The sequence below is a fragment of the Arachis ipaensis genome, chromosome B1, assembly GCF_059453495.1.
Source record: "Arachis ipaensis isolate K30076 ecotype BB chromosome B1, ASM5945349v1, whole genome shotgun sequence".
NCBI classification, from domain to species: domain Eukaryota; kingdom Viridiplantae; phylum Streptophyta; class Magnoliopsida; order Fabales; family Fabaceae; genus Arachis; species Arachis ipaensis.
In genome coordinates this window covers 7,833,515-7,847,165 of record NC_142436.1, presented here as the reverse complement: position 1 = coordinate 7,847,165, position 13,651 = coordinate 7,833,515, and the positions used below count along the sequence as shown (strand labels likewise).

The following is a 13,651-nucleotide window of genomic DNA, read 5'->3' as shown; positions in this document are numbered from 1 at the left end:
TAGAAAACGAGTGCTTGGCCCAATTTGGTGTTGTTCCTGGGCCGAACCACCACAAAGGAAGCGGAATCAAGCTGGCATGGTTCCGCACCTTAAAGCGGCGCCAACATTTGACTGATCAAGTAAGTAAGGAAATTTATGTGAAATGTCACATAATGTGTCTATTTGGTACGACGTTATTTAGTGACAAGCCTGGAATTTCTGTGCACTAGAAGTATTTGCCGTTGTTTTGTGACTTTTCTCAAATTCATAAGTTTAGTTGGGGTTATGCTTGCCTTGAAGTTACACTTGAATTTTAAAGTGATCTTTGAGATTAATAGTTACTCAATTTTATCATTGAACTTGCATTCCGGAACTCATACTAGTCCTAAGGCACTTTCTGTTTATCGGAATACTGAAAACGACGTCGTTTTATATTTATTAAAAAAAAAAAGAAAAACACGCTCTCCTTCTCCTTCCCCAACACGAGGTCCTTTCCTTTCTCCGTTTCCTTCACCTTTTCCCAATTTAAGGCCCTTCCACTTCCCATTCTCCTTTTCCTCTTCCTTCCCCTTTCCTTTCCTCATTCTGAGGCCCTTCTCCTTTCCTTTCCCCTCCCCCCTTTCCAACTGCAGCTTCTGCCATCGTCTCTCGTCGGCTTCCGTCACAGCTTCATGCTGCTCACCCCTTTCTCAACTTAGTCTCTCTTCTTTATCTTTTTTCTTTTATGGGTTCTTTTTTTTTTTCAATTTTTTTACTGCAACGAAATTTGTTCTGGATGCTTGGATGCATTGATTCTGACATTTGTGTTTAATCCTATTTTTGCCGTCTCTTTCTTATTTGATTGAAATCTTTGTTTTATTAGTTTACTGCATAAAGTCCACATATTTTGAAAGCATATATACGGTCTCTATGCATTTGTTGTTCTGCACTAGGTGTATGAAGAAAAATAAAATGAGATAATGAAGGAATTAATTTTGGGACCAGAGAAGTAGAAGGAGACAGAGAAGAGACAAGAGAAGAAGGAGAGATAGAGAGATAAAGAGGAGACAAGAGTGTAAGAGACTAGGTTGAAGAAGAAGGCGTGCGGTGTTAGGTACCAGACAAATGACACAGCAAAATATAGAGATGAAAAATTAGAAATTTGTATAAAATATGGAAACAATTGAATAACTTTCTTTAAGAATTACAACTTCTCTCTATCACAAGGAGACTACAAAACACTCTCTCTTGACAAAAGGAGAACACACTTCTCTCTATATATATAGAAGAAAACTACTCAAAGAAATATTATGTTATTCTCTTTGGATGACTTGATTGAAATGAATTAAAGAAAAACTCAATTTATAGGTGAGTCTCTTCAATATGAACCATCCGTCAATTAGAGGTATATAATTCTTCTCTTTTTCAACCACTAAAATTCTAAGGTTATAAACTAAGATTGTTTATTACCTCTCATTTTATTTAGTTATTATTTATTTATATATTTTCTAAAATTAGCTTTACTAATTTTACAATCTCCCACTTAAAGCTAATTTTTGATAAATTTTCAAAATTTATGTTGTTCATGTATTCCATAGGCCGTATGAGGATCTACACCATTTAAACTTTTCTGTGTTGATTGGTTTTGTCATGGCATCTGCTAGGTTATCTTTAGTGTGAATCTTTTGCATATCAACACTTCCTTCTTCTACTACTTCCCGAACAAAGTGATATTGTACTCCAATGTGTTTTGTTCTTGAATGAAAGGCAGGATTCCTTGCAATGTGCAAGGCACTCTGACTGTCACAATACACAGAAATCTTCTGTTGTTTGTGCCCGAGTTCTTCTATCAACCTTTGGATCCAAATAGCTTCCTTGCATGCTTGTGTAGCTGCCATATATTCAGCTTCTGTAGTAGATAAAGCTACAACAGTCTGTAATTTAGATAGCCTGTAGTAGATTTTCGTTTATCAAGATCACCTGCAAAGTCTAAGTCGACATATCCATTGACAATGAATTCTGATCCTCCAAAACATAATGCAACATTTGAGGTTCCTTTGATGTATCTCAAGATCCTCTTAACAACATTCCAATGCTCTTTACCCGGATCTGCCATAAATCGACTTACCACCGCAACTGCTTGAGCAATATCTGGCCTTGTACAGATCATGGCATACATAAGGCTTCCCACCACTGATGCATACGGTACTCGAGACATTTCTATCCTCTCTGCTTCACTACTAGGGCACATACTTGAGGATAATTTGAAATTCATAGGAAGTGGGGTTGAAATTGGCTTACATTCTTGCATATTGAAGCGTTGCAAGATTTTCTTCAAATAATTCTTTTGCGATAGCCAAATCTTCCTATCTTTTTTGTCTCGGTGAATTTGTATCCCTAAAATCTTGCTTGCTGGTCCCAAGTCTTTCATATCAAACTCCCTAGCCAACTGTGCCTTCAATTCTTGGATTTGATCTTTGTTGGGACCTACCACTAACATGTCATCCACATACAACAGCAGAATGATGAAATCATTATCACCAGACCTCTTGTAATAAGTACAATGATCTGAACTAAGTCTGTTGTATCCAAGGCTAATAATGAAAGAATCAAATCTCTTGTACAAACACCTTGGCGCCTGCTTTAGACCGTACAGAGATTTAGTTAACCTGCAAACCAAGTTTTCTTTTCCTTTTTCTTCAAAACCTTCTGGTTGGAGCATATATATCTCTTCTTCAAGTTCTCCATGAAGAAAAGCAGTCTTTACATCTAATTGCTCTAGATGTAAATCAAATGCAGCACACATAGCCAAAACTACTCTAATAGTAGTTAGTCTCACCACTGGAGAAAATATTTCATTGAAGTCAATACCTTCTTTCTGAGCATATCCCTTGACAACCAATCTTGCACGATATCGTTCCACCTGATCATTACTATCCCGTTTGATCTTGTAAACCCATTTGTTACCAATGGCTTTCCGACCTGCTGGAAGTTCAACAAGTTTCCAGGTATGGTTCCTATGTAATGCCTCAATTTCTGATTGCATTGCTGTCATCCACATAGAAGCGTCTGGATTGCGCATAGCCTCCTTAAAAGTTGTTGGCTCTCCATCTTCTGTCAAAAGACAATATGCATCATGGTTTGTCAAAACATAATTTGAGTGCCATGATGGTGTTCTTCTTTGTCGAGTGGATCGACGAACTTCTATGTCATTAGCCTCTGCTTCTTGTTCTTCGTGCTGTGGTTCTGCTTCAGAAAGATCACCTTCTCTGCATTTTTCATCTATTTGAACAGTGATTATCTCTTTAATAGTGCTGTCATTTTCTTGTTCTTTTTGCAATTCATCTTCTGCAAATATCACATCTCTACTGACAACTACCTTGCGGGCAGTGGGATCCCACAGGCGATACCCCTTAACACCGTCAGCATAACCCAAGAATATACATTTTCTAGACTTTGGGTCTAGCTTTGTTCTTTCTTGGGAATTGTACATCACGTACACAGGACAACCAAATATATGTAAAGAAGAATAATTAGGTGGCTTACCTTGCCACATCTCCATTGGTGTCTTTAACCCAATTGCAGTTGATGGTGACCGATTTATCACATAACAGGCGGTTTTAACAGCTTCTGCCCAAAAAGACTTGGCTAAACCTGCAGTTTGCAACATAGCTCGTGCTCTTTCTAGGAGAGTCCTATTCATTCGCTCTGCTACACCATTTTGCTGAGGCGTATATGCAACAGTGAATTGTCGTTGAATACCTGCTTGCTTGCAAAATGTTAGAAAATCACCATCAACATATTCTCCTCCATTATCTGTCATTAAACACTTGATCTTCTTTCCAGATTCAAGTTCTAACTTTGCTTTGAACTCTTTGAACATCGCAAACACGTCTGACTTTTTCTTGATTGGGTACACCCATAGCCTCCTAGAGTAATCATCAATAAATGATACAAGATATTTTGCTCCTCCTAGGGACATCTCCGGCGATTCCCACACATCAGAATGAATCAACTCCAATATGTGCTTGCTCCGAGCAGTTGATCTACCAAACGTCAATCTATGTTGTTTGCTTGTAACGCAGTGCTTACAAAATGGTAACTTTACCGATTTGAGCCTGGGAATGAGATTACGTTCTACAAGAATCTTCAAGCCTCGTTCTGACATGTGGCCTAGTTTGCAATGCCATATCATCGTCATTTCTTCTTGGCTTGTTGAAGCAACTGATGCCTCTGCCTCTTACAAAGTATCTCCCATAAGCATGTATAGATTTGCTGCAATCTTTTCTGCTTTTATTACCACAAGAGCTCCTTTAACAACTTTTAAAATCCCACCTTCAATATGGGTCTTACAACCAAGTTCATCCAATTGCCTAATCGACAACAAATTCTTCTTCAAGCCTTTCACGTGTCTTACCCCTTGAAGTGAACGAATAGAACCATCAAACATTTTTATTTTGACAGTAGCCATTCCAACAATTTCTAAGGCATGATCGTTTCCCATAAACACAGATCCTTCCAAGACAGGTTCATATGTACAAAACCAATCACGATGAGGAGTCATGTGCCATGTTGCTCCTGAATCAACAATCCAAACATCAGTGAGCTGTTTACTGCCTTTAGAACCAATTGTTGCTTCGCCATATAGGATTTCTCCATCATCAGAGGTACTTGCAACACATCCTTGAGAACTTGATCCTTCTGGAACCTTCTCTATACTCTTCTTATTCCAACAATCTTTCTTGAAGTGCCCTCTCTTACCACAATTGTAGCATTTGACCTGCTTCTTACTTTGTGACTTTGGTCTACTTTGACTCTTACTGAAACCACGCTCCATTGATCTCCCTCTTGTCATCAACAAAGCCTTTGCTTGTTTTGAGCTTTCTAATCTATCTTTCTTATTCTTGCGCCTAGATTCTTCTTCAAGAACCGCAGCAGCCATGTCATCAAAAGAAAGATAATCAGTCAAAACATTATTAGTTAAGTTAATGATAAGCTGATCATATGAATCTGGTAGACTTTGAAGTAAGAGCTCTGCACGTTCGTTTTCTGCTATGGTATATTCCAACGATGAGAGTTGGAAAAATAGTGTATTTAGATTGTTGATGTGATCCGTTGCCGATGTGGATTCACTCATTCGAAGAGTATAAAGTCTTCTCTTTAAGAATATCTTGTTGTGAAGTGACTTGACTTCATATAATTTGGTGAGAGCATCCCAAATTTCCTTTGCTGTCTTTTTTTCTGCTACACTTGATAAAACTGAATCAGCTAGTGCCAAGTGTAAGTTTGCAACAGCATTGTTGTCCATCTCCTTCCATTTTTCATCTGTAATTCCAGTGGGTCTACCTTCAATTGCTGTCACGCAATTGTCTTTTCTCATAATGGCTTTTATCTTCAATTTTCATATGAAAAAATTACTCCCACTGAATTTCGGAATTTCATACTTTGCTGCCATTTTTTTTAGACGGTAACTCGCAGCAAAAAAAAAAAATATTAATCAGCAACCTTTGGCTCTGATACCACTGTTAGGTACCAGACAAATGACACAGCAAAATATAGAGATGAAAAATTAGAAATTTGTATAAAATATGGAAACAATTGAATAACTTTCTTTGAGAATTACAACTTCTCTCTATCACAAGGAGACTACAAAACACTCTCTCTTGACAAAAGGAGAACACACTTCTCTCTATATATATAGAAGAAAACTACTCAAAGAAATATTATGTTATTCTCTTTGGATGACTTGATTGAAATGAATTAAAGAAAAACTCAATTTATAGGTGAGTCTCTTCAATATGAACCATCCGTCAATTAGAGGTATATAATTCTTCTCTTTTTCAACCACTAAAATTCTAAGGTTATAAACTAAGATTGTTTATTACCTCTCATTTTATTTAGTTACTATTTATTTATATATTTTCTAAAATTAGCTTTGCTAATTTTACATGCGGCACAGCGCGGTGCCGTGATGGAAGCCAGTGAGAAGTGGCAACAGAAAGAAATGAAAAGGGAAGGAAAGGGGAAGGAGCTCGGGTTGGGAAAGAGAAAGGGAAGGCTTAAGATTTTTTTTTTTAATGAGTATAAAACGACTTCGTTTTAGAGTTCTGATGAACGAAAAGTGTATTAGGGACTAGTATGAGTTTTGACAAAATTAAGTAACTATTAATTTTAAGGACTACTTTAAGACTCAAATGCAACTTCAAAAATTACTTTAATAACATATATTTTATAAAAAAATAATATTTAAATTATTAAATTATTTAACCGTTTATAATATTATTTTTCCGTAAAGATATTATTTCAAAAGTATTTATTTTATTATTATCATGCACCACTCAACAGGTTTGCGAGATGAGAAAGTCCAATAATAATAAATGGGATTTGAAAATATATATATATATATATATATATATATATATATATATATATATATATAGGGGACAATTCATGCAATATCCGGTAATGGAATAAATATACAATCCAATTGCAGGTCAAGCTGACTATATCTATCTCTATATCTACATGTTAGATTAGAAAGCGATGTACAACGAAATAATATTTCTACATACGCGCTTTCCTATTGTGCTTTCCGCCCCCTGAAGAACTCTCAATTTAAACCATAAAATAAATAATAACAATTAGAAAGAATAGAAAGCAATCTAAAGACTGAAACCATAAAGAAACCCTTGGGAATTGTTCACCTACTAGACAATGCTTACTCTGTCTATTTTTGCAAAAGAATTGAAATATCAATATATTACATGACTAAATTTATTATTTTTAATTAATATTTGATTATTATTATTATTATTATTATTATTATTATTATTATTATAATTTTTTAATTTTAATTTTAATACTATAAAATAAAATATTAATTAAATATTGATTAATATTAATAAAAATAATATAAATATTTTTTTTTATATTTTTTGATATATTCCTTGTAGGATGACTCACTCCCCAAATGGTTGGATAATTCATGTTTTGTTTTGGACATTAGTTTTAAGATTTGATTGGATGAATTTTTATAAAAATATTTTAAATAATTTTTAAAAAAATTTAAAAAATAAAATAATTTTATATTTAAATATTTTACATAAAAATATATTTTTTAACAATTATTTTTATATACAATAATATAAAAATATTTATTTATTTATTATATTAAAATAAAAATATTTTAAAAAATATATCAATTATAACTTATAAAAAAAGATCTTTTTAATTTTTTAATACTTTTATTTTTATTATTAATTTTTTTAAATATATTAAAAAATAAAAAATATTAATAAAAATAATTTTTTTCAAAAATTTAATAATATCCAAACAAACTCTTAGTCCATTAAATTATGATAATATAAAAAGGAATGTCAATAATATTGTTGTTGTCGCACATATTTGCTTGTGGAGTGCAATAGTATAAAAGATCAAAATTTTAAGCATGCAATTTTATAGGTGGATGTGTAAGCCTCCACCTTTCATTGCAGTGATTGAACCTTTTATGAACAGTTGTAAATTGGTAATATATAATTGCAATTTAAAAGAAAAGAAAAATAATAACTTCATATCAATAAGGGAAAAACTGAAAAAGACGTTAGATTTTTTTTTGAAGAAAAAATATATTTAAATTAAGGATTTAAGTAATATATATCTTAAAAATATATGATAAAATTACTATTAATTAAAAATTTTAAATGTATTTATTTAATAAATAAAAAAATAAATTAATTAAAAACTTAAACTTTTGTATTTTTAATAATTTTTTATTTATAATCTTGACATATTCTTTTACGACAGAAGTTAGATAAACTCTTAAATTAAAATTTTGAAGAATAATAATTCATATTGAAACATATATTAAATTATAAAAAATAAATCTAAATTAAAATTAATTTTCAGAAGACTTATTTATTTATGGAAAATGTCATAATTTTCCTATAGACTCCTAAGTTCAATCTTTTCTGAATTATTGGAAGACAAAGTTAGAAAAACAAGGATGAAATGCCTTTTTGCTGTCCTAACAATTTAACATACTTTTCTTTCTCCGTCACTCTCTTTCTCTTTCATTTCCTTTGTTTTCTTTTGCTCAGTCATTTCTAACCTTCCGGGACTTGTTTATTTGGACAGTGTGAAACCCGTGACGCGGTGCTTAATGCGTGGTACTCCAAGGACAGAAAAGTCATTTCACTCAAACTCAATGCCCTCAAAGCAAGGAACTTGTACTTTCAAATAGAAACGCCCACACCTGATTCCACACACTCACACCTCGCTGAACCTGACTTGAGCTGATACAGAAATTTTTGTCTTCAACAGCTTTCGGATTTTCATTTTCAAACCCACCCCATCACTTTTCTCTCTCTTCTCTCTCTAGATAGTAGATACTCAATAATACTAGCGATTGATTCTTATTCTTCTAGTATCTCGAGATTTTCAGTTATTTTCAGTAATCATCCCTGAAAGGTGATTGTTTCTTTTTTTTTTTTGAATGAATTTTGTTTGGGAGGGTTTAAGGTGAAAGTTGAAAACTTTTGTTTGGTTTTGGGATTCTGGGTTTTGGAAGTATTTTAAGGGTTTTATTTTATGTGTTTTTGTTTGAACTTGTCGGAACAAGCTACTACTACTACTACTTAATTACTTTGTCATTGTTCTCTGCGTTCTTCTTTGTCGGTTGTCGTTTCAATTTAAAGCTCTGTTTTCCGTGTTTCGATGATTTTTATGTCGTTTTCAGGTCGTTTTGACCGCCGTGGAGGACTTCGAATTTGAAGTGCTCTTTACGCTGCCGTGTGTTGGTGAGTATCGAGAAAATCCATTCAAGATTTTAAATTCTTAATTGTTTGGTTTTACTATTAGTTTGGAAGATTGTGCTTAGAAGTTTGAACCGGAATGTCCTTGGAATCAAATTAGAGAGTAAATTTTGAGCTGTTGGTGTTTGTGATAGTGAAGGCACTATAGTTAACTCTGCAATTTTTGGATGTGTTTGGGCTCTGAACTTTTTGAAGAATGGGTTTTTGTATAGATATAAATAACTTGCATTATTAGAGTGCAATATAATTTGTTATTTGTTGTTGGGGTTTATTATCTGATGGTGTTATTTTTCGTGGGGGAATGGTTCATTGGTTCTGTGTCTTTCATAATGTCAATGTGAATGGTTATTTGGTATCTTGGGCAATGATCTTTGTGTAGGTTTGTAAATAAATTTCTGTCACATGGCATTGTTTTGAGTTTCATATTTTATATATGCTACCAGTTCATGATGATCTATATTTCATTTTGTCTTCTTTCTTGTAACATGTGTTTTGTTCAACAGGTTTTACAGTCATAATATTTAGATATAACGGACAATGGTAGCTAAAATCCGGCAAAGTGCTACCGACTCACCCAACCCAACAAAGCCAGAGGTTGGAGAGATTGACACCAGTCCACCTTTTCAATCTGTTAAAGATGCTGTCTCTTTATTTGGTGAAGGTGCTTTCTCTGGTGAAAAACCTTTCATTAAGAAGGCAAAACCCTATTCTGCTGAGGTAATTGTCAATTTTTGTAACTTTATGCCTTGTAAGGGTACAAACTTCAAACCCCTTGTGGTAGGCAGAACTAAATCTGAAAGTTGCATATCTCCTAAGTGTATCCTGTAAAGTTAATGAAGTAGTAAGTAGTAACTGCAGTATAAATCTGTTATGGTTTTTAACATAGGTACTCGATTTAATTCTTAAGCCAAAAATGGAAATAAATAGTATTAGTAATTCTTTACTAATACATATTTAGAACAGATTTGCCCAAAAAAACAGCCATATTTAGAACAGAAAAATAAATTTTATCCCGAGAACTCTGGGTTATATGAACTTTAGTCCCAAAACTAGAATATAATTGTTAACCTCGTGGGTCTGGCATGGTGGCTCATCACTTGGTCCCTTAATCAAGAGATTGGGAGTTCAAATCCCACCTTGGGTATGGAAAGCATCCTGTGGTCAGCCTTTGCCGTTGGGAAGGGATTAGTCACTACGTTCAGTGTTAGATACCCTCGGGAAACCAAAAAAGAAAGAAGAAAATATTTGCCATATTTGGAACAGAAAAATGCATTTTATCACATGTTGTTCACGTCTACTTTTTAGGAGATTCCTCCTTCCTCCCCAAATCCACCCGCTTTGAAATCTCAAATTTGAATATCAAACTGCCACCATTTTCAAAGAAGTTAAGAGGCTAGGACAAGAGACAAAATGACTGGTTGCGTGACCAAATTCACATACCAAATCCACCTAGAAGTTTGAGTGTTGAATAGATCTAAATGTGGGTAGAGGAGGTGCCAAGAAAGGAGAGAGACATGAAGACACCAGAGGAGAACAGCATGTTCTTGCAACTAACTGAGGATACAACTACTTGGCCAAGACAATCTCCTCCACTGATCAACCCTTGGAGAACAAGGAAGTTAGATAACCGGTGATGATGGTATATTCTCACACTTCAAGCCCTTTTCAACTATGATAGTGGCCTATGTGGGTTCATCTCATGCCTAATCCTTAAAAACATTGCAAATGTTGTTGGAAGTGGTGGTGATACCTATGTTGCACTGTGTTCAGTGCAGTGCAATGTTGGCTGTGCATCTGTGAAGAGGCTGATGAAGGAGTCAGAACAGCTTGGAGGAATTGAGTCCAATTGCAATCTCTTATGCATTTCTTGATTGTGGAGCCTAGAGGAGGAAGGCGTGGAATCAGAAGTCCCAGAATCATTCACATTTAAGAAAGTTCAGGAATTAGGTTACATTTTCTTTTAGTTCAGGAAACAGTGCACGAGCTTCTTTGACTCCACGGCAGTGCCATCTTTTTTGTGCTTATGTTGAAATCATGAACATAATCAATCATATCAAACTCACCTTTCTAAGAATGGTTTATATGCACACGACCTTGGACTTCTTTTAACATGTTGAATTCTTTCCTCCTTTTGTTTATACATGAGCTTATTTTCAGGTTTTATATATCTCTGGATATTAGTTAATCAAATTCAATTCCGGAAGGAATCTTTGTTTAACTGAGCACCACAAATCTCAAGTTTTCTAATTACTTAGGCTGTTCTAACCACAAACTAGGTTATCTGGTTATGATTTATTTCCCTTCCTTTCAAGTTTAGTTGAATTTATTCTGTTCCTCTATTTTTTGCTATTTACAAACCTTGTTCTTTCATCAGAGTGTTTTGGCAAAGGAGACACAACTTCATATAGCCCAGAAAGAGTTGAACAAACTAAAAGAACAAGTAAATAATGCTGAAACTACTAAGGCTCAAGCTCTTGTTGAGCTTGAAAGGGCTAAAAGGACAGTCGTGGAACTGACGCAAAAGCTAAAAGTTGTTGATGAATCCAGGGAACTAGCGATCACAGCAACAGACACTGCAAAGGATCATGCGAAACAGCTTAAAGAAGTAAAGTATGGCAACTCTGATGGAACAAATGGTGCTTGGAAAGAAGAGCTTGAAGCTGCAGTTAAGAGGCATGCATCCATCATTACGGAACTCAATGCTGCAAAGCTAGAACTCAGCAAGATTCGTCAAGAATATGATTCTTCCTCGGATGCAAGAGAGTCTGCTTTCAAGCAAGTGGCAGAAGCAGAAAATGCGATGAAGGAAAACTCAGAAAGAGCATCTGAGCTGTCTAAAGAAATTATTGCTGTAAAGGAATCAATTGAACAAACCAAGCATGCATCTGTTGAAGCACATCAGCAGCAAGCAATGGTGCTAGCTGAGAAAGATGTTCTAAGACGATCATATAAAGCCACCCTTGAACAATCCGAAAAGAAAATGCTTGATTTAAAGAAGGAGTTCAATCCTGAGCTTGCCAAAAATCTTGAAACACAGCTGGCTGAGACATTGAGTGAAATTGGTGCTCTGCAAAAGGAAATGGAAAATAAAAGGACGTCGGATTTGGACTCCGTGAAAAGTGTCACTCTGGAACTTGATGATGCCAAGGAGTCACTGCATAAGGTAGCAGATGAGGAAAGCTCTCTTAGGAGCTTGGTGGAAGCTCTTAAGGTGGAACTTGAGAATGTAAAGAAGGAACATTTGGAATTGAAGGAGAAAGAGTCTGAAACTGAATCTGTTGTCGGTAATCTGCATGTCAAGCTTCGTAAAAGTAAGTCTGAGCTTGAAGCCTGCTTGGCAGAAGAATCTAAAGTTACAGGTGCATCTGAGGAAATGATCTCAACGCTGAACCAGCTGCAATCTGAAGCTGAAAATGCACGGCGGGAAGCAGAAGACATGAAGAACAAAGCCACAGAATTGATGAAGGAGGCTGAAGTTACCAAGCTTGCATTAGAAGATGCAGAGGAAAAGCTCAAAGTTGCACTGGAAGATGCAGAAGCAGCAAAAGCAGCAGAGGCTAGTGCCCTTGACCAGATTACGGTGTTAACTGAAAGGACAAGTGCTGCGCGCGCCTCAACATCCGAATCTGGTGCTAAAATTACAATCTCAAGAGAGGAATTCGAGTCGCTAAGTCGTAAAGTTGAGGAGTCTGATAAATTAGCAGACATGAAAGTAGCTGCTGCCAAGGCACAGGTTGAGGCTGTGAAGGCAAGTGAAAATGAAGCTATCAAAAGATTAGAGACAGCTCAAAAGGAGATCGAGGATATGAAGACGGCAACACAGGAGGCCTTGAAAAAGGCCGAGATGGCTGAAGCGGCAAAGAAGGCAGTGGAGAGCGAGCTTCGGAGGTGGCGTGAGCGGGAGCAGAAGAAGGCAGCAGAAGCCGCTTCTCGAATATTGGCCGAAACTCAGGTGTCATCAGAATCATCTCCTCAGCACTACAGGATTCAAAAGCAGAACCCTCCTCCTCACAAAATGGAGGCAAATAAGCTCGAGAAAGAGAAGGTCTCAGTTTCAAAGAAAGTCCTTGTGCCTACCATTAGCGGTATCTTCCACAGGAAGAAAAACCAGGTTGAAGGTGGATCTCCGTCTTTTTTGCCTGGTGAGAATCTTGCATGAAATTTGAGATTTGTTGTGTAGTTTGTGCAGCTCTTGAATGGGAGAGAAACAAAAAGTGATCTGTGTGTAGTAGATGAGAAATGAATGGATTATGGGAAGTGTTAATAGTGTAAATTGAACCAAGTAGATTATGTAATCTATTGTATTATGTTGCTTATGTTGAGCTTTCATGTTTGGTGGTAGCAACCCTTCCACGGGAAGCAATATCATTTAAATATGCATGCATACTTTGGAAACTTGTAAAGCACAGTGTGACTTAACACCACATTTAACATTTGGCTTAGTATATAATCTTTGTTAGATAAATGCATAAATGCTTGGAAAATATCTATTACAGCCACATTTCCCGTTTGACAGAGATGGTAGAACCATAATGTATGTTTGTGGTTTGTAGATGTCAAATGGTGAGTGTATCTGTATATCGTTAGCATTGCTTCTGTTGTAACATTGTATTATGTTGAAAAATGGAAATAGTGAATCTTTTCATTCTTCTTTTATTTTTATTTATTAGAGTATTAATTTAACACATTGTGCAAAGTCATTTCATACAGTCATTTGCTTATGCATTGATTAAAACTGGCGCAGCATGTCAGAATACTATTCTTAATCGTGTAAAAAAGAATCTTGAGTGTTTAAAATAACTAATAAACAAGTTATAATAAGAAAATGCTTATAAAAGTCTTTCTAAGATTATTAAGCAATGCTGTTTTTTAAAGTGGAAACA

At 35.2% G+C, this 13,651-nt stretch overlaps 1 protein-coding gene across 1 annotated transcript; it reads left to right on the top strand.

Moving 5' to 3' along the window:
* Positions 1–7,935: 7,935 nt before the first annotated feature.
* Positions 7,936–13,233, top strand: LOC107615786 (WEB family protein At5g55860). Its single transcript, XM_016317842.3, has 4 exons — positions 7,936–8,424; positions 8,693–8,753; positions 9,272–9,485; positions 11,143–13,233. Exons 3-4 carry the CDS (start codon positions 9,306–9,308, stop codon positions 12,925–12,927), a joined length of 1,965 nt encoding a protein of 654 aa, XP_016173328.1. The 5' UTR covers positions 7,936–8,424; positions 8,693–8,753; positions 9,272–9,305; the 3' UTR covers positions 12,928–13,233.
* Positions 13,234–13,651: the final 418 nt, after the last annotated feature.

Excerpts from the sequence above, each read along its gene's own strand:
- LOC107615786 (XM_016317842.3), top strand. The coding sequence starts at position 9,306 with ATGGTAGCTAAAATCCGGCAAAGTGCTACCGACTCACCCAACCCAACA. Across the intron at positions 9,486-11,142 it reads CAAAACCCTATTCTGCTGAG|AGTGTTTTGGCAAAGGAGAC; the intron begins GTAATTGTCAAT and ends TTCTTTCATCAG.